Raw genomic sequence first — 23,118 nt, 5'->3', positions numbered from 1 at the left:
AGGAAATAGGCAGAAATTTTGCAAAGGGAACACAGGCAGCAATCAGAAGTTACTCTGCTTAGGACTATATATATGTTCAAATCAGTTTAAATTTCAAGAGGAGTACAAGTTTTTTTCAAAGAATTACATTTACAGACAAAAATGTTAATGTTTGAAAAAGCCCTGATTCTGCTGAATTCAACAATACCAAATATGTACTGGTATCCCCCTTTTCCTGTTTTTGTAATAGGTGCGCCAGTAAGGGTAGCCAGATATAGGTGCAGCCAGTATAGGTAGCCTGGAATAGGTGTGCCAGTACAGGTAGCCAGATATAGGTGCAGCAAGTATATGTAGCCAGGAATAGGTGCCACCAATACAGGGAGACAGATATAGGTGCAGCCAGTATAGGTAGCCAGATATAGGTGCAGCAAGTATATGTAGCCAGGTATAGGTGCCACCATACAGGGAGACAGATATAGGTGCAGCCAGTATAGGTAGGCAGGTATAGGTGCCGCCAATACAGGTAGACAGGTATAGGTGCCTCCTCTCTGCTTCTCCTGATCTCTGTAGAGAAGTAGAAAGGAGAGAGAGGAGGCGGCTGCTGGCGTCGGACACGGGCACAAAGCCAGTGATCGGGTGAGTAATTACACTATGACTGCTGCTCCAGCCAGGCAGGGGGCCACAGGAAGGGGGCCCATGTGGAGGGAGGAACAATGTTGTCCCCCCTCTCTGCTGCTTCCTGGGGCCAAACTGCCAACTAACCTACGTAGTACATTGTTGGCAATTTGAGCACTTCCCTGCCAACACGTACCTAGTACATGCTTGGCAGGGAAAGGGTTAAAGGAGACCTGTACTGAATCTCTTCTGAAAATGTTTATTTCTTGATTGTCATTCAGATACAGCTTTTTCATTCAATACATACTTGAGTCACTGGCCTTGCACACATATAAAGATGTCTTCTGACTTAATTCCGACTTTAAAATCGGCATGCTTGTTCCAGCTCAGGGGCAGGATCAGCATGACAAGAAGCCAATAGCATTTCAAAGGAGTTAACTTCTGCAGCTTTGCTTTAAGGTTTGGAAGCCAATCCTTAAGGCCCGTACCCACTACGCAATATTTCCAATGACCGGCGATTTTTTGAGCAATGAGCAATCATTTCTGCAATCTTGTGATCTGGGTACAGGTGCAAGATCCTGTGAATGATGTTTTTAGCGATGCATGGCGACAACAATTTTTTTAAGATCCCTGATGGCTAAGTACTGCGATCGCTTGACTTCCCATTCATGCCCAACTATTCAGATTGTATAAAAATAATCAGGAAAATATTTCAAAAAGGAAGGGTGATTTATCCAAAGTGAAAAAAAAGGTAATTTACTAAAGGACATATTCAGTGAGGAGAAATGGGCACTAGTCTAGTTTAGGGGACCCAGCAGGAAACCTCATACAGAAATTCTGCTAACGTGATTGTATGGACAGCACCCTCTCGCTACGTTTCAGATGTGTTGTAGTAAACTATGACCACACTATTCAGCCAATCAAATCACTTTGTGTTGGAGAGGGTGCCGTGATTCGAGAACTGTTCCCTATAAGGTTTCCAGCTGTGTCTCCTTAACTAGAAAAGCGCCAAAAAATAATTAACATAAGAATGGGCAAGCTGAATATTTTGTAAGCTCTCCCATCAATTATTATGGGTCCTGTTTAATGCTTCTGCAGGATGTCTCCGACATGCCATGGTGGACCTGCAAGAGTAAGCAAGTCTACACAGTGAGAAGTATGGTAATTAGATTATGCACTGCTCATGTGACTACAATCTGTCATTTGTAGGAAGCTAGGCTGGCAATAAGCAAAAAAAGGAGAGTGGTATGATCCAGAGCTGGGCAGTGGGCACAGCATCAGAACAAACCCATTGGGTATGAGGAAAAAAACTATAGCAGGAGTGATCTTCTGGTGTTCCTTTGCAGGACATCTGACAAGGAAAAAGATGTCACAGCAGAGATGAATCACCAAGTAAAGCGATAGAATGAGGGATTATTTTATTTGTGAGAAATATGAGAAATTACCTTCAAGAGACAACACCTGAATGCATGTCTACTGAACAACACATTTCTCCTTGCTTGTGTAGAGCTAGTTGATGTAAATCTACCCTTAAAATGACATGCATAAGCACTGCCATTTACCTGTTGTCAGAAGCTGTTCAGATCTCAGGTTACATAATTTCCTAGAAGTGGTGACCCCCCCTCCCGGCGCTGAACGCACATGTTCAGCTCAGAACATCCTTGTGTTTCCTTTAAGATCAAAGCAGCTAAAACACGTGTTGGCTGAAGACTTAACACCTCCAGTACTTAAAAAAAACGCTTCTCATGCAAGAACACCAGACTTTGTGCCTGTTATCATTAGTGCTGCATTTATCTCATTACTTTCTCTGCACCTGATCCATAAACAGAAAGCCATTATTGAATGAAATAAGCAAGAGAAAGGGCAGCAGTAATTGCATCAGGCCAGCCTCCATCAGTCAAAAGGGTTCTGCATACCAAGAGCTATGCCTGCCCAGAGCTGTTGCTCAGTCTATATACTGTAGGTTTTCAGCCTCTTGAGCGATATGGATGTTTCCTTTTAAACAATATCAGTTTCTTGGCAGTCCTGCTGATCTCTTTAGTTGCAGTAGTGGATGAATCACACCTGAAACAAGCATGCAGCTAATCCAGTCTGACTTCAGTCAGAGCGCTCGATCTACATGCTTGTTCAGGGGCTGTGGCTAAAAGTATTAGAGACACAGGATCAGCAGGAGAGTCAAGCAACTGGTATTATTTTAAAAGGAAAAATCCATATCCTTCTCTGTTTAGGTTCCCTTTAAGTAAATGCCAGCCCACCAGGCACCAAACATTATGTTTACTGTATCTCCCGTGTAGCTTGTAGCTGGGTACTTGCACTTGCTTTTTTTTATTTTGCAGACAAGACTAGAACTACAGTACGGGTAGTTACAATATGCCCTTATCTCATAAGATCCAATAAAATATATATATATATATATATATATATATATATATATATATATATATATATATATACATACAGTATATAAAATCTTATATACAGTATGTAAGACCTATACCAGACAGTTTCCTATTTTGTATTCTAGATGTGTTATTAGGAACCCAGGGTAGGGGGATCGTCTGGCCGTGAATGCTTAAAGGATAGCAGATGCACAAGCATCTGGTATAAACTTAAAGGGATACTGTAGGGGGGTTGGGGGAAAATGAGTTGAACTTACCTGGGGCTTCTAATGGTCCCCCGCAGACATCCTGTGCCTGCGCAGCCACTCACCGATGCTCTGGCCCCACCTCCGGTTCACTTCTGGAATTTCAGACTTTAAAGTCTGAAAACCACTGTGCCTGCGTTGCTGTGTCCTCGCTCCCGCTGATGTCACCAGGAGCGTACTGTGCAGGCCCAGGATGGTCTGTGCATGCGCAGTACACTCCTGGTGACATCAGCAGGAGCGAGGACACGGCAACGCAGACGCAGTGGTTTTCAGACTTTAAAGTCTGAAATTCCAGCAGTGCACTGGAGGCGGGGCCAGAGCATCGGTGAGTGGCTTCGCGGGCACAGGATGTCTGCGGGGGACCATTAGAAGCCCCGGGTAAGTTCAACTCATTTTCCCCCAACCCCCCTACAGTATCCCTTTAAGCTGCACTAGGTAGGGAGGCACAATTAAATACTCACTGCGCATCCCATTCCCCTCCATCCCCCTCCGCTTTTCTCCAGTTCTTCCTGTTGTCCTTGGCCACTTCTGCAACTCCAAACCCAGACATACTGTGCCGCACATGCGTAGTCAGTGGCGGATCTAGAGGGGTGCAGGCATGGCTAGTGCCATGGGCGCCAGTGCACCATGGGCGCCATGTCTGCCCCCATGTTCCCCACCACCTCCGCATCAAGTGCCCGATTTCCGATGCTCGAGTCCTCCGGTCTCCCCCGCCTCCGCCCGCCGGCTCTCTGTCCCTGCTTTTAGAGTTTACATTAGCGGCAAGAGAAGAGACACGGAGTACGCACACCATCCACCCGTGCGTGAAATGCGGAAGTGACATCATCAGTCACTTCCTGCAATTGAAGCGCATCAGGTCGGAAGTGTGCGCCCTCTCTGTCTCGGATCATGCCGCTAATCTAAACTCTAACAGCAGGGACAGAGAGCCGGTGAGCAGAAGCGGGGGAGACCGGAGGAATCACCATAGTAACACAGCCACAGGGGGCCCACTGTGATTTGGAGGTGGCAGAGGGCCTCCTGGAGACCCGCGGCGGGTCCCCCCAATGTGCAGATCATCTGCAGTAATGATGGAAGCCTTCAGCTGGAGCCGAGTCAGTCAGAATGTCCAGCGTGCATGCAGGCTGCCATCCTTCCTCACCCAGCGTGCACGGAAGCTCTCCAGTCTCCAAGCTTGTCATTTGGCAGCCTCAGTGAAGACAGAGCTGCGGCTGTTAGATCTCTGCCTGCTCAGGTCAGTGTCCCAGCAGGAGAGCAGAGAAAGAAAAGCAGTAGCCCGGACAGCTTATCGGTGAATGTGCAGGGGTCATCTGGGGAAGAGAGAGAGAGGTGTGTGTGTGTGTGTACTGACTTCAGGGGTCATCTGGGGAAGTGTGTGTGTGTGTGTGTGTGTGTGTGTGTGTGTACTGACTGAAGGGGTCATCTGGGGAAGTGTGTGTGTGTGTGTGTGTGTGTGTGTGTGTGTGTGTACTGACTTCAGGGGTCATCTGGGGAAGTGTGTGTGTGTGTGTGTGTGTGTGTGTGTGTGTACTGACTGAAGGGGTCATCTGGGGAAGTGTGTGTGTGTGTGTGTGTGTGTGTGTGTGTGTGTGTACTGACTGCAGGGGTCATCTGGGGAAGAGAGAGAGAGTGGGTGTGTGTGTATGTACTGACTTCAGGGGTCATCTGGGGAAGTGTGTGTGTGTGTGTGTGTACTGACTTCAGGGGTCATCTGGGGAAGTGTGTGTGTGTGTGTGTGTACTGACTGAAGGGGTCATCTGGGGAAGTGTGTGTGTGTGTGTGTGTACTGACTGAAGGGGTCATCTGGGGAAGTGTGTGTGTGTGTGTGTGTGTGTGTGTGTGTACTGACTGCAGGGGTCATCTGGGGAAGTGTGTGTGTGTGTGTGTGTGTGTGTACTGACTGAAGGGGTCATCTGGGGAAGTGTGTGTGTGTGTGTGTGTGTGTGTGTGTGTGTGTGTGTGTGTGTGTGTGTGTGTGTGTGTGTGTGTGTGTGTGTACTGACTGCAGGGGTCATCTGGGGAAGTGTGTGTGTGTGTGTACTGACTGCAGGGGTCATCTGGGGAAGTGTGTGTGTGTGTGTGTGTGTGTACTGACTGAAGGGGTCATCTGGGGAAGTGTGTGTGTGTGTGTGTGTGTGTGTGTGTGTGTGTGTGTGTGTGTACTGACTGCAGGGGTCATCTGGGGAAGTGTGTGTGTGTGTGTGTGTGTGTGTACTGACTGCAGGGGTCATCTGGGGAAGTGTGTGTGTGTGTGTGTGTGTGTGTGTACTGACTGCAGGGGTCATCTGGGGAAGTGTGTGTGTCTGAGGGGGAGGTGGTAGTCTGGGAGACGCATTCTTTTGTAAAAGTGCAGTGTCTGAAGTCTGGGGTACACTGCATCATCACTGTTTTTAATATAAAAAAAAAAGGAAAACTGTGTTAAAAGTGATCTGTGCCAAATATTTGATTAGTATCTGGTTCAGGGTCCCCTGATCTTTATTCACCTTACAAGAAGTGATGGCCCAAAGTGGAGGTGTGTAACTACTTAATATTTAATTGGGAGGCAGTCACTACTTGAGTAATTATCTGGAGGCATGTGACTACTGGGGGGGGGGGGGGGGGCGCAATCTCAGTGTTTGCCACGGGCGCTATATTGCCTAGATACGCCTCTGTGCGTAGTATGTCTATTCTGCTCCCGTGTGGCAGCGCCGAGTGACGTCACAGGACAGGAGCGCGCTTGCTCCCCCATGTCTCCAACCAGGGTTCACGCCGGGACACAAGAGCTCCAGTCCTGTGATGTCACTACGCAGACGCAGAGGGGCAGAATGGACATACTGCGCATGCGCGGCGCAGTATGTCTGGGTTTGGTGTTGCCCAGGACAACTGGACAGACTAGAGAAGAGCAGTTGGGAACGAATGGGTGGCACGGTGAGCATTTAATTATGTCCCTCTACCCTGTGCAGCTTCAGTTTATAACAGCTTTCTCAAGTGAAATCCTTTACATATACCAATATCACTAACACTTTTTTTTAAAGCACTTTGACAATGAAATCCTATGGAAATAGTTTTTATTATTAGGGCTCATTCACATCATTTAGCGCAGATGGCTGTGCATTTAGAACATAACGCATGCGATAGCGCACCATCTGCGCTGCTGATCCTATTCACTACAGGGAATCGGTCAGCGCTGCGCTTCCCAAAAAATGCATGCAGTAGTGCGAGAGCGCATCACACTACTGGGCAGCGCATATGATAGGAACGGCAGAAATGCTGTCTGCCGTTCTTGCGTGTCGCTTCAGAAGGCGCTGGTTCTTAAGTGCAAACATCGTTAATTTTCAATCTCTGCCCTTCCAAGTATAGAAAGGCAAAAGCACTGAAAACTGATTCAAATGCATTTGAAAATACATTGGTGTGAAACAGCCCTAAAAAGCCTCGATTGTTATCAAATCACTGCATGTAACCAGTATATGACTGGCTTCACTGTACTCCTTATTCCAGTGTTCCTTTATCTAAAATGAATCAAATCCCCCAACATTGTGCTACAGCAATCAAGCAAGTCAAGCGCTGTGGGGAGAGTGACAGACAGCTGTCATTTGTCTAATCACATAGCACTTCCATGCAATAGAAACCTATACAGCGCACAGCGCTTAATAGCGCCTCTGTCACAAGGCGAGGCTCATGCGCCCGCGCCGCCTCATACACGTGTTCTCCACCACACATGCCGCACGTCCCCGCCCCACACCGCAGCTCTCAACCAATCAGCGTCCTCCTGCTGCTTTCCTGGAAGAAACAGAAAGAGGCGTGGACGTCGAGTCCTTCCTTGAGCGCTGATTGGCTGTAGAATCCGGGTCTACAGAACACGTGTAGCTCAAACTAGGTCAGAGAAAATCTTCCCCTCCGGGAGCCTCACGCGGAGAGCTGTTCAGGCGCCCTTCTGAATTATGTAATCACTACGTCACGCTGCGGAGCGGCCAATGAGAAGCGACGCTGGGCAGAACGTAAACAGTGTCTGCACATGGCTAGGGAGAGAAGTCCATGTGAGAATGCAGAGAAGTCCATGTGAGAATGCTGGATGACACAGGCAAACCCATTCTCTGTCCTAATAACACACCTTGCACAGGTTACTGTCAGCAGCCGTGTCGTCCCAAATTCTATGCCAGACGCAATGCCTGGCCACACCTTGAGGAACTACAACAACCAGCAAGCTAACAGTACAGCTTGAGAGAGCACATAATATATAAAAACCCATAACACGGGCAGCATGGTGGCGTAGTGGTTAGCTCTCTCGCCTTGCAGCGCTGGGTCCCGGGTTCGTATCCCAGCCAGGGCACTATCTGCAAAGAGTTTGTATGTTCTCTCCGTGTCTGCGTGGGTTTCCTCCGGGCACTCCGGTTTCCTCCCACAGCCCAAAAACATACAGATAAGTTAATTGGCACCCCTAAAAATTGGCCCTAGACTACAGTACTTACACTACATAATATAGACATATGACTATGGTAGGGATTAGATTGTGAGCTCCTCTGAGGGACAGTTAGTGCCATGACTATATATACTCTGTACAGCGCTGCGTAATATGTCGGCGCTATATAAATACTAAATAATAATAATAATAACATTTCATAACAGCAGCAATGGTTATAAAGTTAATTCATGTAAATTAGTGCAGCTACATGGGGCATCTAGAGTTCTTGCCTCAGTTAATAACTAAAGTCTAATTGCTATGGGCAAATAAGTCGATAAAAGAGCCCCTCGGATACCGGCTATTGACGAGGAAGTGAGTGCCTCTCAGTTACTGGCTATTGGTGATAAAGTGAGCGCCCCTTAATGCTGCTTACAGAGATACCAACACAGATGCTATCATCCACCCAACTGTCTATCATTCCCCCCAGGTGGAACACTCACCCGCATTAGTCTCCATTGTACAGATCAGTTGATGATAGTTTGGAGCTGTGCTGTACCAGGTGGGGTCTGCTGAGTGAGTGGGGGGCTCCTCTTTCCTTTTCTTCCTCCTTCTCTCCCTCCTGGTCCTCAGCTCTTCATACTGCCAACAGATCCATACTCAGGGAGCTTGCCTGGTGCCTCTTTCCTCCTGGGTGCTGTGGATGTACAATAAGCAGCCTTGGTGTCCATACAATCCAATGTCAGCAGTGGACAACTGTACCAAAAAAAAGCTATGGATTAGGTTAGTGTCCCTGCTGCCCTGCCTATCTATAACCTTCTCTCTCTGGCTCCTGTAAGTCTTGTAACTATGTTTTGCTGTTCTCTGTGACACAGCCTTCTCCAGGGGCGGATCTTTATGCTTGACATTACCCATTGCTAAGCATGCTTTTCTTCTGCCTGCAACTCCACCTCCAGCCAGGGGAGGCTGAGCTACAAGTGTCAGTGCTAATATGCATGGTTATCAAATCCCTGTACAAGTCATACAGTCTAGGGATAATCTGTCTGGTGAAACTCATGGTTGAATAATTAACCACTTCAGGACCACAGTCTTTTCGCCCCTTAAGGACCAGAGCCTTTTTTTCCATTTAGACCACTGCAGCTTTCACGGTTTATTGCTTGCTCATACAACCTACCACCTAAATGAATTTTACCTCCTTTTCTTGTCACTAATACAGCTTTCTTTTGGTGCTATTTGATTGCTCCTGCGATTTTTACTTTTTATTATATTCAGCAAAAAAGACATGAATTTTGGCAAAAAAATGATTTTTTTTAACTTTCTGTGCTGACATTTTTTAAATAAAGTAAAATTTCCTATACATTTGAGCGCGAAAGTTATTCTGCTACATGTCTTTGATAAAAAAAAAACCATTCAGTGTATATTTATTGGATTGGGTAAAAGTTATAGCGTTTACAAACTATGGTGCCAAAAGTGAATTTTCCCATTTTCAAGCATCTCTGACTTTTCTGCGCACCTGTCAGGTTTCATGAGGGGCTAAAATTCCAGGAAAGTACAAATACCCCCCAAATGACCCCATTTTGGAAAGAAGACATCCCAAAGTATTCAGTGAGAGGCATGGTGCGTTCATAGAAGATTTTATTTTTTGTCACAAGTTAGCAGAAAATGACACTTTCTGACAAAAAAAGAAAAAAAAAAAGTTTCCATTTCTTCTAACTTGCGACAAAAAAAAATGAAATCTGCCACGGACTCACTATGCTCCTCTCTGAATACCTTGAAGTGTCTACTTTCCAAAATGGGGTCATTTGTGGGGTGTGTTCACTGTCCTGGCATTTTGGGGGGTGCCTAATTGTAAGCACCCCTGTAAAGCCTAAAGATGCTCATTGGACTTTGGGCCCCTTAGCGCAGTTAGGCTTCAAAAAAGTGCCACACATGTGGTATTGCCGTACTCAGGAGAAGTAGTATAATGTGTTTTGGGGTGTATTTTTACACATACCCATGCTGGGTGGGAGAAATATCTCCGTAAATGACAATTTTTTATTTTTTTTTACACACAATTGTCTATTTATAGAGATATTTCTCCCACTCAGCATGGGTATGTGGAAAAATACACCCCAAAACACATTATACTACTTCTCCTGAGTACGGCGATACCACATGTGTGGCACTTTTTTGCACCCTAACTGCGCTAAGGGGCCCAAAGTCCAATGAGTACCTTTAGGATTTCACAGGTCATTTTGAGAAATTTGGTTTCAAGACTACTCCTCACGGTTTAGGGCCCCTAAAATGCCAGGACAGTATAGGAACCCCACAAATTACCCCATTTTAGAAATAAGACACCCCAAGGTATTCTGTTAGGAGTATGGTGAGTTCATAGAAGATTTTTTTTTTTTTGTCACAAGTTAGCAGAAATTGATTTTAATTTTTTTTTTCACAAAGTGTCATTTTCCGCTAACTTGTGACAAAAAATAAAATCTTCTATGAACTCACCGTACTCCTAACGGAATACCTTGGGGTGTCTTCTTTCTAAAATGGGGTCATTTGTGGGATTCCTATACTGCCCTGGCATTTTAGGGGCCCTAAACCGTGAGGAGTAGTCTTGAAACCAAATGTCGCAAAATGACCTGTGAAATCCTAAAGGTACTCATTGGACTTTGGGCCCCTTAGTGCAGTTAGGGTGCAAAAAAGTGCCACACATGTGGTATCGCCGTACTCGGGAGAAGTATTATAATGTGTTTTGGGGTGTATTTTTACACATACCCATGCTGGGTGGGAGAAATATCTCTGTAAATGACAATTATTTGATTTTTTTTTACACACAATTGTCCATTTACAGAGAGATTTCTCCCACCCAGCATGGGTATGTATAAAAATACACCCCAAAACACATTATACTACTTCTTCTGAGTACGGCGATACCACATGTGTGACACTTTTTTGCAGCCTAGGTGCGCTAAGGGGCCCAACGTCCTATTCACAGGTCATTTTGAGGCATTTGTTTTCTAGACTACTTCTCACGGTTTAGGGCCCCTAAAATGCCAGGGCAGTATAGGAACCCCACAAGTGACCCCATTTTAGAAAGAAGACACCCCAAGGTATTCCGTTAGGGGTATGGTGAGTTCGTAGAAGATTTTATTTTTTGTCACAAGTTAGTGAAAAATGACACTTTGTGAAAAAAACAATAAAAATCCAATTTCCGCTAACTTTTGACAAAAAATAAAATCTTCTATGAACTCATCATACACCTAACAGAATACCTTGGGGTGTCTTCTTTCTAAAATGGGGTCACTTGTGGGGTTCCTATACTGCCCTGGCATTTTAGGGGCCCTAAACCGCGAGGAGTAGTCTAGAAAACAAATGCCTCAAAATGACTGTTCAGGGGTATAAGCATCTGCAAATTTTGATGACGGGCGATCTATTGGTGTGGGTGGGTGATCAGATTGCCCGCAAGGGGCAGGTTAGGGGCTGATTGATGGGTGGCAGTGACAGGGGGTGATTGACGGGTGATTGACAGGTGATTGACAGGTGATCAGGGGGGATAGATGCATACAGTACACGGGGGGGGGGGGGGGTCTGGGGAGAATCTGAGGGGTGGGGGGGTGATCAGGAGGGAGTAGGGGGCAGATTAGGGACTAAAAAAAAAAATAGCGTTGACAGATAGTGACAGGGAGTGATTGATGGGTGATTAGGGGGGTGATTGGGTGCAAACAGTGGTCTGGGGGGTGGGCAGGGGGGGGGTCTGAGGGGTGCTGTGGGCGATCAGGGGGCAGGGGGGGGGGAATCAGTGTGCTTGGGTGCAGACTAGGGTGGCTGCAGCCTGCCCTGGTGGTCCCTCGGACACTGGGACCACCAGGGCAGGAGGCAGCCAGTATAATAGGCTTTGTATACATTACAAAGCCTATTATACACTTTCCGTGCGGCGATCGGGCAGCTAGTAACCCGCCGGCGCTTCCGAACGGCCGGCGGGTTACAGCGAGCGGTGGGCGGAGCCAGTCCCCGGCGGCTGATCGCGTCACAAATGACGCGATCGCCGCATAGCCACTCCCGCAGCCGCCCCCGCCGATGGGCGTATTGCGGTCGTTTGGGCCCGGACTTTGCCGCCGCCCTTCGGCTGGGGGCGGTCGTTAAGTGGTTAAAGATCCTGTAAAATAAAATTCTGTATTTATGTCTAGCATATATAGATGTGCTTGCATCTGCATTCATTCTCGCCAGTAACAGTATAGACATCCTAGAAATGTGTCCTCCTAATAGTGTTATTCAGTCATTTTGATATTTTAACAGATTGTCCTGGCAGTGCAAAATTATAGTTGAATTTATATATAAAACTTTCCATCCATCCATATGACTTGGCAACATTAGATATGAAACAAGGGGCGGTAAAGTTGGCATGCGCAGGGAGCGCACTTCAATTTTACCATTGCTGAAGCTGCAAACTTTATACTGTCCAATACCATAAAAACTCATATTATTGATCAAAAATGGGCACTAGTCATCTGTAAGGGACTCAGCAGGAAACCTCATAGGGAACAGTCCTCCAATCACAGTACCCTCTTACAGCACAAAGCACTGTGATTGGCAGAATAGTGTGGGCATAGTTTATTACAACCAATTGGAAACCTAGCAGTTTGTCCACCCAATCACGTTAGTGGAATTTTCCTATGAGGTTTTCCTGCTGGGTTCCCTAAAGTAGACTAGCAGCCAAATATGCTATGGTTTCAACTGAACGTATAATCTATTGAAATTATCTACGTGTGTAGCCAACTCTGTGATAATTCATCAGACTTTAAGGTCAGGGTTCTGTTTTTTTGTATTAGGGCTGATTTGCTACAAGAATTGCTAATTGATTCAAGAAACATATCTTATGAGTTCTCTGTCCTTACTTATTTTTTTACCTCAACTATAAAATAATACATGGAGCAATGTTCCCTCCTATCTCACTCACATTCCCTCCTCTCCCCTGCATCATTCACTCCCATTAAGGAGAAGAACGGACAATGCACAGAGGTATGTGGATCCAGCTTGAACATACCTCTGTGCTAAACTTAGGTAGCCTTGCTATGTCCCACACTGGCCTTTTCCTACATAGGTCCAATGTCGGACATAGTCTGATGTCAGGCATGATAAGACAGGTAATAAGGGCACCGTGCAGTGGCTGAGATGTGGGTGCCGGCTGTGGTGGCACTCAATGAGTAATTTGGGCACTGCCAAAAGCCGGAGCCCAAATTACAAAAAATTACAAAAAATAGCTGGAAGCCAAATTACGTCTTAACCCACCGAAAGACAGCTTCATAGGGGGAAGAGTATTTAGGAAAATTGCCACAGCAGTGTGAGTCGTTTTTCAGCTTCCCCATCGCCCAAATTTCCCGGTGCCTTTATTACATGCACACACCCCTGATACTAGGCTCCTCCTCCTTGTTTTAGAGACCCTCTGGATGCCTACTGCAACCACAATTTTGCGATAACCCATGATCCACCCAGCTCTTAATTTTTTCAGGTGTGGGGAGGTGGGTGATCACAAAATTGGATTGGAGATGGTTAAAATGCATCTTTGGTATAAAAAAAAGCAACCTAATAATGCATACCTAATGGTATTATCACATACGTGTCAAACTTTGGCACGCAAAGCCATCAAATGGTCCACTCTATACCAACAGGGAAGCTAAATTAGAGGTGAAGCCCTAGATCACCAGGAGAACCATATGAAGTAGAGAGGGTGAAAGCACTAGACACCAGGGAACTGTATAGGGAAGGAAAGGGGGGCATTAGACACCAGGAAACTGTATAGGGTAGGGAGGGGGGGCCACTAGACACCAGAGAACTATATAGGGGAGGGGACCATTAGATACAAGGGAGCTTTATAAGGAAGGGAGGTGGCCACTAGACACCAGGGAACTATGTAGGGAAGGGAGGGGGGCCACTAGACACCAAGGAACTGTATAGGGAAGGGAGGGGGGGCACTAGACACCAAGGTCTATAGGGGAGGGGGGCACTAGACACCAGGGAACTATATAGGGGATGGGGGCTTTTAGATACCAGAGATCTTTATAAGGGAGGGAGCTGGCCACTAGACATTGAGGTTGGTCCACATTGACTTGGTCCCAATAGTCAGTTTCGGCCCACTGTGTTTTTAAGTTTGACACCCCTACGTTATAATGTCCAGGCGCATTTTGTTAGTAAGAAGTCTCACCGGAGCCCTGAATCAAATGGGTTCTCCGTCCACTTCTAGAAGAAGGCCTCATCCTTTTCTATATCAGATATAGCAAAGGTCAAGTCTGTTGGCTCTAGTATCCTGGGCACCAGTTTTACTTTTCATTAAAAGACTAATAATGCCTTTGCTTGTCTTGAGGAATAGGAAGTTACAAGACTCAGCATAATGTCATCGCTGGAAATTTGAGAGATTATGTGAATTTAAATACTACCATAAGGTTTTGTAACCCACTCCTTGCTTTATTAGATGATTAGTTTAACACAGGAAGCTGTCATATAATGAGGTGCTCATATAAGCCTTGTACAAATGGTAGATAAAACTTGGCCAAGGCAGCCAATAATGACGACCTCTGTCAACAATCTAGTGTGTGTACAGTGGTAAACACAAACACTGTAGAAGGGGGCCCCAGGCTCTGCCACCGCCCGGGACCCCCAAACCCAAATACGACACCAAGGAGTGCAGGTGAGCTCCGATGCTCCCACCACCAGGGGATTCGCCCACACTGCCTCTAAAAACTGAATACAAAACACAAAAGAAGCAAATGCTCACTTCCACGCCAGCAACCTGCTATTTATATTGGCCCATAGACAGTCCGTCAGCCAATCAAGTGTAATAGTATACACCCGTGTCTGTAGTACCAAATCTAGCAGCTTCCAGTTTTTGCAGCTTCCAGTAGGCAGATGCAGGTTAGTGTAGGGAGGGGGGTATTGAGAGGTTTACCTGCACGTGGTGGTCACATACTTTATGATAATGTGCATCCAAACCCTCTCACCTGTTTTTGGCTGAACCTATACAGCTCCTGCTAAATTTGGTACTACAGACACGGGTGTATACAATTACATTTGATTGGTTGACGGTCTGTCTGCGGATCAGTATAAATGGCATGGTGCTATCCTGCGGGTGAGCATGTATACAGTGACCCCTGAGGCTTGAGGGTGGGCTTATCCATGTCTGAAGCCAGGACTTTGGCCTGTCTGCACGAACCTGTACCCAGGGCCGGGCCGAGGCATAGGCTGGAGAGGCTCCAGCCTCAGGGCGCAGTGTAGGAGGGGGCACACAACTCACTCAGCTGTCATTCCTAATTGTGTTTGAAGCAGAAAGAAATAAGAAAAGGGGATACATAGCAGTGACTGCAAGCCAGATAACTAGATATTAATGTGTTGTGGAGGTTGTGGGCCCTGTGGCCCTCTTAGTCTAATAGCAATCAGTGTGTGACGGCTGGGGTGGGAGGGATGGAGGGGCGCACTTTGGTGTCTCAGCCTTGGGTGCTGGAGGACCTTGTCCCAGCTCTGCCTGTACCCAGCTTGTCTGTGAAGCACATTGCTAGGGGAAGTTCTTCAGGCGGCCTGATCACATGATGTTGCCACCCACCCAGCACGCCTGATATCACATGACTGTACTTTTTCTGCATGGTGTCTGGAGGATAGGAAGCCATGCAGAGCCCAGGCAGACTCTGTACACAGGAACAATGTATTAAGGGTAGTGTTGTCCGGATCATGAACGATTCGGATCTTTGATCCGAATCTATTTTGTGAGTCGAATCATCCGAATCATCAAAATGAGTGATTCGGAACGCAAAAGGGGTGGGGCCAGGAGAGACACGCCCCCTCTCAGCGGGCAGCAGGGTCCTGGAAGCAGAGCAGAGATAGATCGCTCTGTTGGAGGGGACTCAGGGGAGCCAGCCTTGCAGGGACAGGTAGAGGGGACATGGGTGCCACTGCCAGATATGTGTAGAGCACACATACTGGCTGAAATGTGCTGCTCATTACAGGCTGTCTGTTCCGTAGTGCTGCACAGTGAACACATTGGAAGCGTTTGGCTCAGCACAGCTCAGTAACTTTGCAGGCACTGTGATTGCAGCGCAATATGATCCTCCTGCACTCGCTCTAAACAGCTGCACTTATCTTCTGGGAATGCTTTCTTTCACGTTTGCTTTCAGACTATACAGATGAACATATAGGTGAAATATATGTAAAGTATATGATTGCAGCATGTGGGTATTGTGTGCAAACAAACATTTCTGCTCTCTGCTCGTCCCTCCTCCCTTCTCTGTCCACTCCCTGCCCTCTGTACATCTTCTCCCCTTCTCTGCGTGTCCACCCCCCTCCCCTTCTCCTGTCCTGCTAGTCATTTCATCCCCGAAATGCTTCCGTAGTAAAATGATCCGAGATTCGGATCAAAGATTCGGATCTTTTCAATGATCCGATTCGAATCATCCGGATCATTGAAAAGATCCGAACTTCCCATCTCTAATTAAGGGGGCACAGCACTAAGGGGAATAAGGTTGATGCTATGGGGCACCAAGCTATGGGAACTATTAAGGTGGCATGGTTGGAGCTGGGCTTAGTCAGGGCTCTGCTATTTTTCTTTTCTTATAGAAAACAGAAGATGCCTTCTGGTTACTGAGATCAGGAAGTTTGGGGAATTTCCTGATTGATGGGGATGTAGATATCAATAAAAATCTGGCAAGGGTTCTGATCTTTCTATAATCTATGCAAAGCTAAAATTAGCTGGAGTTAATATACATGTAATATACATGTAAAATTAACTTTTATTTCAAATACAGGTAGTCCCCGATTTACGAAAGCCCGACTTATGAACGACCAGCCGATACGAACGTCCCGATCCAGTCGCGATGACGTAATTTCCGTGGGGGAAGTTTGAAGAGGTGGCTTCAAACTTCCCCCCGAGTGCCGGCGCATGTCCCCGCAGCAGCAGTGTTGGACTCACCTCCAAACCTAGTCCAACACTGTTTGTCTTCTGCTCTCCGTCTCCTGCTTCCTCTAGCCGCGTACAGCACCGCTAGATGCATCCCTTTGCTTCCTGTATGTCACGTGACATACAGGTTCCTGTATGTCACATGACATACAGGAAGCTATGCGATGCTGCATCTAGTGGTGTCGAAATGCGGTTAGAGGGAGGCGGAGAGCGGAGGACAGACAGCGTTGGACTCGGGCTGGAAGGTGAGTCCAGAGGGGAGGTACAGAAGCACAGGATACAGAGGCACAGGGGGTACAAACAAAGGCACGGGGGTACAAAAAGAGGCACATGGGTACAAAGGGACACACATAGGTGGTACAAACAAGCACAGGAGAACAAAGGCACTGAAGGGGACAAACAGGCACAGAGGGAGACAGAGAGGCACAGAGGGGGACACTAGAGGCAAAGGGGGACTCATAGGAGGCAAAGGGGACAGAGATGGCTCAGCGTCCCGACTTAGAGAGCGACTCTGACCAAGAATTGAACTTTATCCCAATCAGTAGCTGATATCCCCTTTTACATAAGAAATCTATTCCTTTTCACAAACAGACCATCAGGGGGTGCTGTATGGCTGATATTGTGGTGAAACCCCTCCCACAAGAAACTCTCAGGACCGTGGTACTGCTGGCAGTTTCCTGTCTGTAAACCTTGTTGCATTGTGGGAAATAGCTGTTTACAGCTGATAAAAAAAGCATGCAGCAGCTACATCACCTGCCAACAGTAAAAATGTCACCATGTAATAAATGTCAGAATGCAAATCAGGGATTTAAAAGATTTTACAATGGGCAAACACTAACTAAATCATTTATACATAATTATTGTAAAAATGAAGCACTTTTTTATTACATTATTTTGACTGGAGTTCCTCTTTAAGAAGGATTCAGGTTAAGAACAAATATACAGTCCCTATCTCATTCATTAACCGGGGACTACCTGTACTCAAAAACAATGTATATAACATCTATTTGTAAATTTTTTAAATTCATTGCTGAATGAATTAAAATTATTAAAAAAATTAGAATGGTTGTGTTAAATAAAAGTACCCAGTATAGATTCCTTTTAAATACTCCATAACTGGAATTTACCTATAGAGAATGAAACATACCCCTGGCACTGTGCCCACATTATGCAGCCTGCAACCCACTTTAAAATAAACAAATTAACGTTACTGGGCCTACATGCTAATGCATCACATAATGCGATTCATACTCAAATTTACATCTCTATTGATGTCATAGAAAAGATGAGAACTGAGATAAAAAAACACTAAACTATTAAACAGCGTTAAGTTCTAATAATTATTTCTAAATATAGTCCAACAGTAAGAGCTAGTTAAAATGTAAATGAAACATATTTTTTTTGCAGAACGAAGCGTATTTAACAATTTCGCTGCCTACCGTCAGTGAAAGCAGCTCTTAGTAGCGGAGCATTTTTTTGCCTTTGGGAGTAACAGCTTATAATTCTTCTGCACTTTGTCCGATATAGACAATTTAGGTATTGTTTTTTTTCTGGATGGATAGGGCTTTTTTCTATTGTTAAACATTTAATTCCACATGTCACAAGAGCCCCACTGGCCGTGAACACGCAAAACCGTCCGATCCGATTCTAGCACACAGATTGAGAGCTATGGACGCAATCTGCGTAGAATTGGCGGAGTTTGAGCGTCACGACGCAGTAGGGAGCCTGTGAGGTTACGAAAATACACTGTTACTCCAACCCAGGGGTAGATTTGCCACCATCTCTGTTTTCTATCAGCCCAGAGAAAACTGCTAACTGGCTATAGACCTGTGAAACAAACAACCGGTTAAAACTGTGCAATTCCTATCTATCTATCAAAACAGTAGCGTCCCTTCGGAAGTTTAGGTCTCGTCTGTGTATACTGAATAGAAGGTTTTACTGAGAGGTAAAGACCTTTTAAAAAGCCTTTATTTGTTACAATATAAATAATTAATATATACAGACAATCGTGAACAATTGAACGATGAGAGACAGTGATAACACAGTACATAAAAGAAAAAGGGATAAAAAGAACGAATACTTATGATTCTGTGGAAAGTCCGTTCGGGAAAAGACAAAGTTCCTTTGTTGCAGTTAGTTCGCAATATGGCCGAACCACATGGCCGTTGCTCCGCCTGCAACATGGCCACTGCTATTTCCCCAAGCAGTGGCAGTCTTTTCGGTATGATGGAAAGTGGGGGAATTGGCTGGGGGTCCTCATGCAATCAGTTTTGAGCACTGACATTTCTGGGCGGAGTCTCAAGCTCAGCCCAGGGGCGTGTCAGGCAGTGAGTTCTCAGGGGAGGAACTTCCAGCCATCCACAAAATATGTCCAATTTCATACCCCGCCGGGGTTTTGTCGCACATGCAAACCGATTTCATATTCAGATTGGGCTGAGAATACACGTTCATAGGACATCAAACTTGCAATATTTGGGGCGCACGGGGACCCCATTATTCATATCTCAGCCCCTGCTCGGGTTACCTGGCTATGTCTAGTATCACCATATTCTACAGAATTAGGGAAACAAAATTATGTAATTTTCATATTCCTCCCATGGATGGTATTTGCAAAATGTGACAAAGTTATCAACACCATGCATTCCATACTCAGTTTAGTCGGTGCCGTCAAGACTGGGAGGAATGTAGGTGTCAATAGACCTCATGCTGTGCTAGCTTCCCCTGTTGAATAGACTCTGTTGGTATTTCAGCTCTGCCCAATTAGCACATTAGTGTCACCAGAGCTTTTCCGGGAGCCTTAACAGGATTTCTTGCTAAACCAGGTTGCTTTAGCCATATGCTAACGCAGGCCCATTCAGCCCTCATGGCAAAAGGGGGGGGGGGAAGGCAGGAAGGAAAAACTTCTATTTTAAAAATAAAGAATGTCAGTTTTCCGATCACGGTTGCGATCGGACAATCGGCCGCGAATCCTCGGACGACTGGGCGTCGCCCGGCGTCACACCTCCCCCTTCCCGAGCTCTGCTCAGGGAGGTGTCAACAGGACGCCTTCCGTAGCAGCTATTGGCGCTGTTGGGTCGGGTTCCCCCTGACACCGCGACAGCCCATCAGCGTTTTGGTGTCGGCTGCCTGCTTTGTGTTGGATCGTAAAGTCGTACTGCTGCAATGACAGGCTCCACCGTAGGAGCTTGCCGTTGGTTCCAGCAGTACGGTTTAGCCAACTCAGGGGATTGTGATCAGTGACGATCGTGAAGGAGCGGCCGTACAGATACGACTGCAGTTTCTGTAGGGCCCACACGATCGCCAGGCACTCCTTTTCAGTTGTGGAGTAGGCTACCTCTCGGGGCAGGAGCTTCCGGCTCAGGTAGAGGATAGGGTGTTCATCCCCCTTTCCATCCACCTGGCTGAGGACTGCGCCGAGACCGTAGTCAGAGGCATCGGTTTGCACCACAAACCGACGACTGAAGTCTGGGGCCTGAAGCACAGGGGCGCTTGCGAGGGCCTGCTTCAAGGCCTGGAAGGCATTCTCGCAAGCGGGGGTCCAGCTAACAACCTTGGGGTGCTTCTTGCTAGTGGCATCGGTCAGGGGCTTCGCCAGTGTACTATAGGCGGGAACAAATTTCCTATAGTAGCCGGCGGTCCCCAGGAACGCCTGGACCTGCTTTTTCGTGATAGGTCGAGGCCATGCCAGGATGGCGTCCACCTTTCCCGTGTCAGGTTTCAGGGTGTTACCCCCCACCCGGTGACCTAAGTACTGCACCTCGGTCATGCCAATCTGACACTTACTCGGTTTAACCGTCAGATTGGCCATGGCCAGCCTCTCTAGTACCTGGGACAGGTGTTTGAGGTGTTCTTCCCAGGTGGGGCTGAACACCGCAATGTCATCCAGATACGCTACAGCGAACCCTTGCATTCCCTCTAGCAGGTCGTTCACGGCCCGCTGAAACGTGGCGGGGGCGTTCTTCATCCCAAAGGGCATCATCGTGAACTCGAAGAGGCCGAAAGGGGTGATGAAGGCCGACTTTTGCCTCGCGTCAGGTGCAAGTGGTATCTGCCAATACCCCCGGCTCAGATCCATGATTGATAGGTACCTGGCTGATGCCAGTGTATCTAGCAGCTCATCAATGCGAGGCATGGGGTAGGCGTCTGTAGTGGTGATGGCGTTCAGTTTCCTGTAGTCTACGCAGAACCGAGTTGTCTGGTCCTTCTTGGGGACCAGGACAACAGGGGCTGCCCAGGCACTACTGGACTTTTGAACCACCCCTAACTCCAGCATCTCCCTCACCTCCTTCTGCATGTCCGCCTGTACCTCGGGAGAGACACGGTAAGCGGATTGCCTGATGGGGGGATGGGTACCTGTATCTACCCCATGCACCGCCATACTGGTCCGCCCCGGGATACCGGAGAAGGTGTGCTGGTACTGGCCCAGCACCTTCTGTAACTGCTCTTGCTGGGCTGAGGCGAGCTGTGGATTGACGTTTAGGTCGCCGTCCACATCTCGTACGTCAGCCAGCAGGTCTAACAGGGGGTCTGCCTCTCCCTGCTCTAACCGGCTGCACACTGGCAGCGCATACTGGGTCCTGTCATGGTGGGCCTTCAGCATGTTTACATGAAAGCTCTTCTGCTTCCTGCCCCCCATGTTCACTAGATACGTCAGAGGGTTTAACCGCTGCACTACAGTAAAAGGCCCCTCCCAGGCTGCTTGCAGCTTGTTCTGCCTCACGGGAAGAAGGGCATATACCTTGTCACCCACATCAAATGACCGCTCTCCAGCAGTGCGGTCGTACCATGCTTTTTGTTTGGCCTGAGCCTGGGCCAGGTTGTTGGTCACTACTGCGGACAGGGACTCCATTTTGTCCCTGAACTTGAGGACGTAATCGACCACGGAGACATCAGTGGGGTCGCCCTTGCCCTCCCATGTCTCCCGCATCAATTGTAAGGGTCCTCGGACATTCCTCCCATACAGGAGTTCAAACGGGGAAAACCCGGTTGACTCCTGCGGCACCTCCCTGTACGCAAACAACAGATGAGGCAGGTATCGTTCCCAGTCCCCACCTTGCGACTCAACAAACGTGGTCAGCATTTGCTTCAGCGTCCCGTTGAACCGTTCACACAGTCCATTGGTCTGCGGGTGGTAGGGACTGGAGACAATGTGCGTCATGTGTATCTTTTTGCACAGGGCCTCCATGAGTTCGGACATAAACTGGGATCCCTGATCGGAGAGCATCTCCGCAGGGAACCCGACTCGGGAGAAAATGTTAAGTAGCGCGTCTGCTACCTTGTCCGCCCTCAGGGAGGAAAGCGCCATGGCCTCAGGATAGCGGGTGGCGTAATCCACCACCGTCAGGATGTACCTTTTGCCACTGCTGCTGGGAGTGGGCAATGGTCCAATTATGTCGACTGCCACTCTGTGAAAGGGCTCACCTATGATTGGCAGTGGACACAAGGGAGCCTTGCGGGGGTTCCCAGCCCGTTTTACCTTTTGGCAAACAGTACATGAGCGGCAATAGTTGGTCACATCGATCCGCATCCTGGGCCAGTAGAAATGACCCTGGATACGGTCAAGTGTCTTGTGGATTCCCAAGTGCCCTGCCAGGGGAATGTCATGTGCGGACTTCAGCACATGCCCCCGGAAGGCACTGGGTACCACAAGCAACTTGGTACCCACACTTGTTTCACCTTCGGTGGGCTGTACAGGCTCGCTGTACAGCTTACCACCTTCCCAATATACCTTGAAGGTATCTTCATTCGTGAGGGGCTCCGAAGCCTGCCTTCTGAGTGCCTCGAGGCTAGGGTCAGTCTGGAGTGCTTGCACAAATGCAGCACTCTCGCTCTCAGCCAGCTGGCCCGTGGCATATGCAGTTAGTGGCTGAAGGCTACCATCCCTGTGGTCAGAGGAGGGGGAGGAGGCCGGAACCTCTTCCACCTGCTCTGAGCCCAGGTTCTGAGCAGCGCGGCTGCGTGTTACTGCCAGTACAGGTACACCTTCAGACTGGCACATACTGGCATTACTCACATCCTGGCTGCATGCATGAATTACAGTGACAGGTACAACAACATTTTCATCACAAACAATCGGTATATCAAACACAGGTACCTGTGACACAGGTACTATTGGACTCGGTACCCCTGGACTGGGCACATTCAACCCACCTCCCCCCTGTTCTTGCCCCTTGGTGCAAAGTACCTTAGTGTGGGCGGAGAGTCCGTCTCCCTCCTGGCAGTCTGAGGGGCTTGGGGCAGGTTCATAATAGGACACAAGCTTGCCCAGGTCGGTCCCCAACAAAACTGGGACCGGCAGTTGGTCCAGGACCCCAACAACCTTCTCTTGAACCCCCACCCCCCAATCGATGGACACCCGAGCCTGGGGAATGCGAGAAAGAGTGCCCCCCACTCCAGTGAGGGTAAGGTATTTGTCAGGGAGGATATTTTCCGTCGGGACCAGGTGCGCACGCACCAGGGTGACATCCGCTCCAGTGTCGCGGAAACCGGTAACAAGCTGGTCGTTCACTGTAACCAGCTGGTGGTTGCTCGTAGCGGAGTGGATCCCTCTCCCACCTGCGAACATGACGTTGTTGGGTGCTC

General features: G+C 47.7%; 1 protein-coding gene across 1 annotated transcript in view; it reads right to left on the bottom strand.

Moving 5' to 3' along the window:
* NR1D2 (nuclear receptor subfamily 1 group D member 2) overlaps positions 1–8,493 on the bottom strand; it is a 28,409-nt gene extending 19,916 nt beyond the window's left edge. The window contains exon 1 of the mRNA XM_068236147.1: positions 8,117–8,493. Within this exon, the coding sequence (XP_068092248.1) occupies positions 8,117–8,132 (16 nt within the window). The 5' untranslated portion in view covers positions 8,133–8,493. The remainder of the gene's footprint in view (positions 1–8,116) is intronic.
* Positions 8,494–23,118: the final 14,625 nt, after the last annotated feature.

This window comes from Hyperolius riggenbachi, chromosome 5 (assembly GCF_040937935.1).
Source record: "Hyperolius riggenbachi isolate aHypRig1 chromosome 5, aHypRig1.pri, whole genome shotgun sequence".
Lineage (NCBI taxonomy): Eukaryota > Metazoa > Chordata > Amphibia > Anura > Hyperoliidae > Hyperolius > Hyperolius riggenbachi.
The sequence above is the reverse complement of the archived record's forward strand: the minus strand, read 5'-3'. Positions and strand labels throughout refer to the sequence as shown.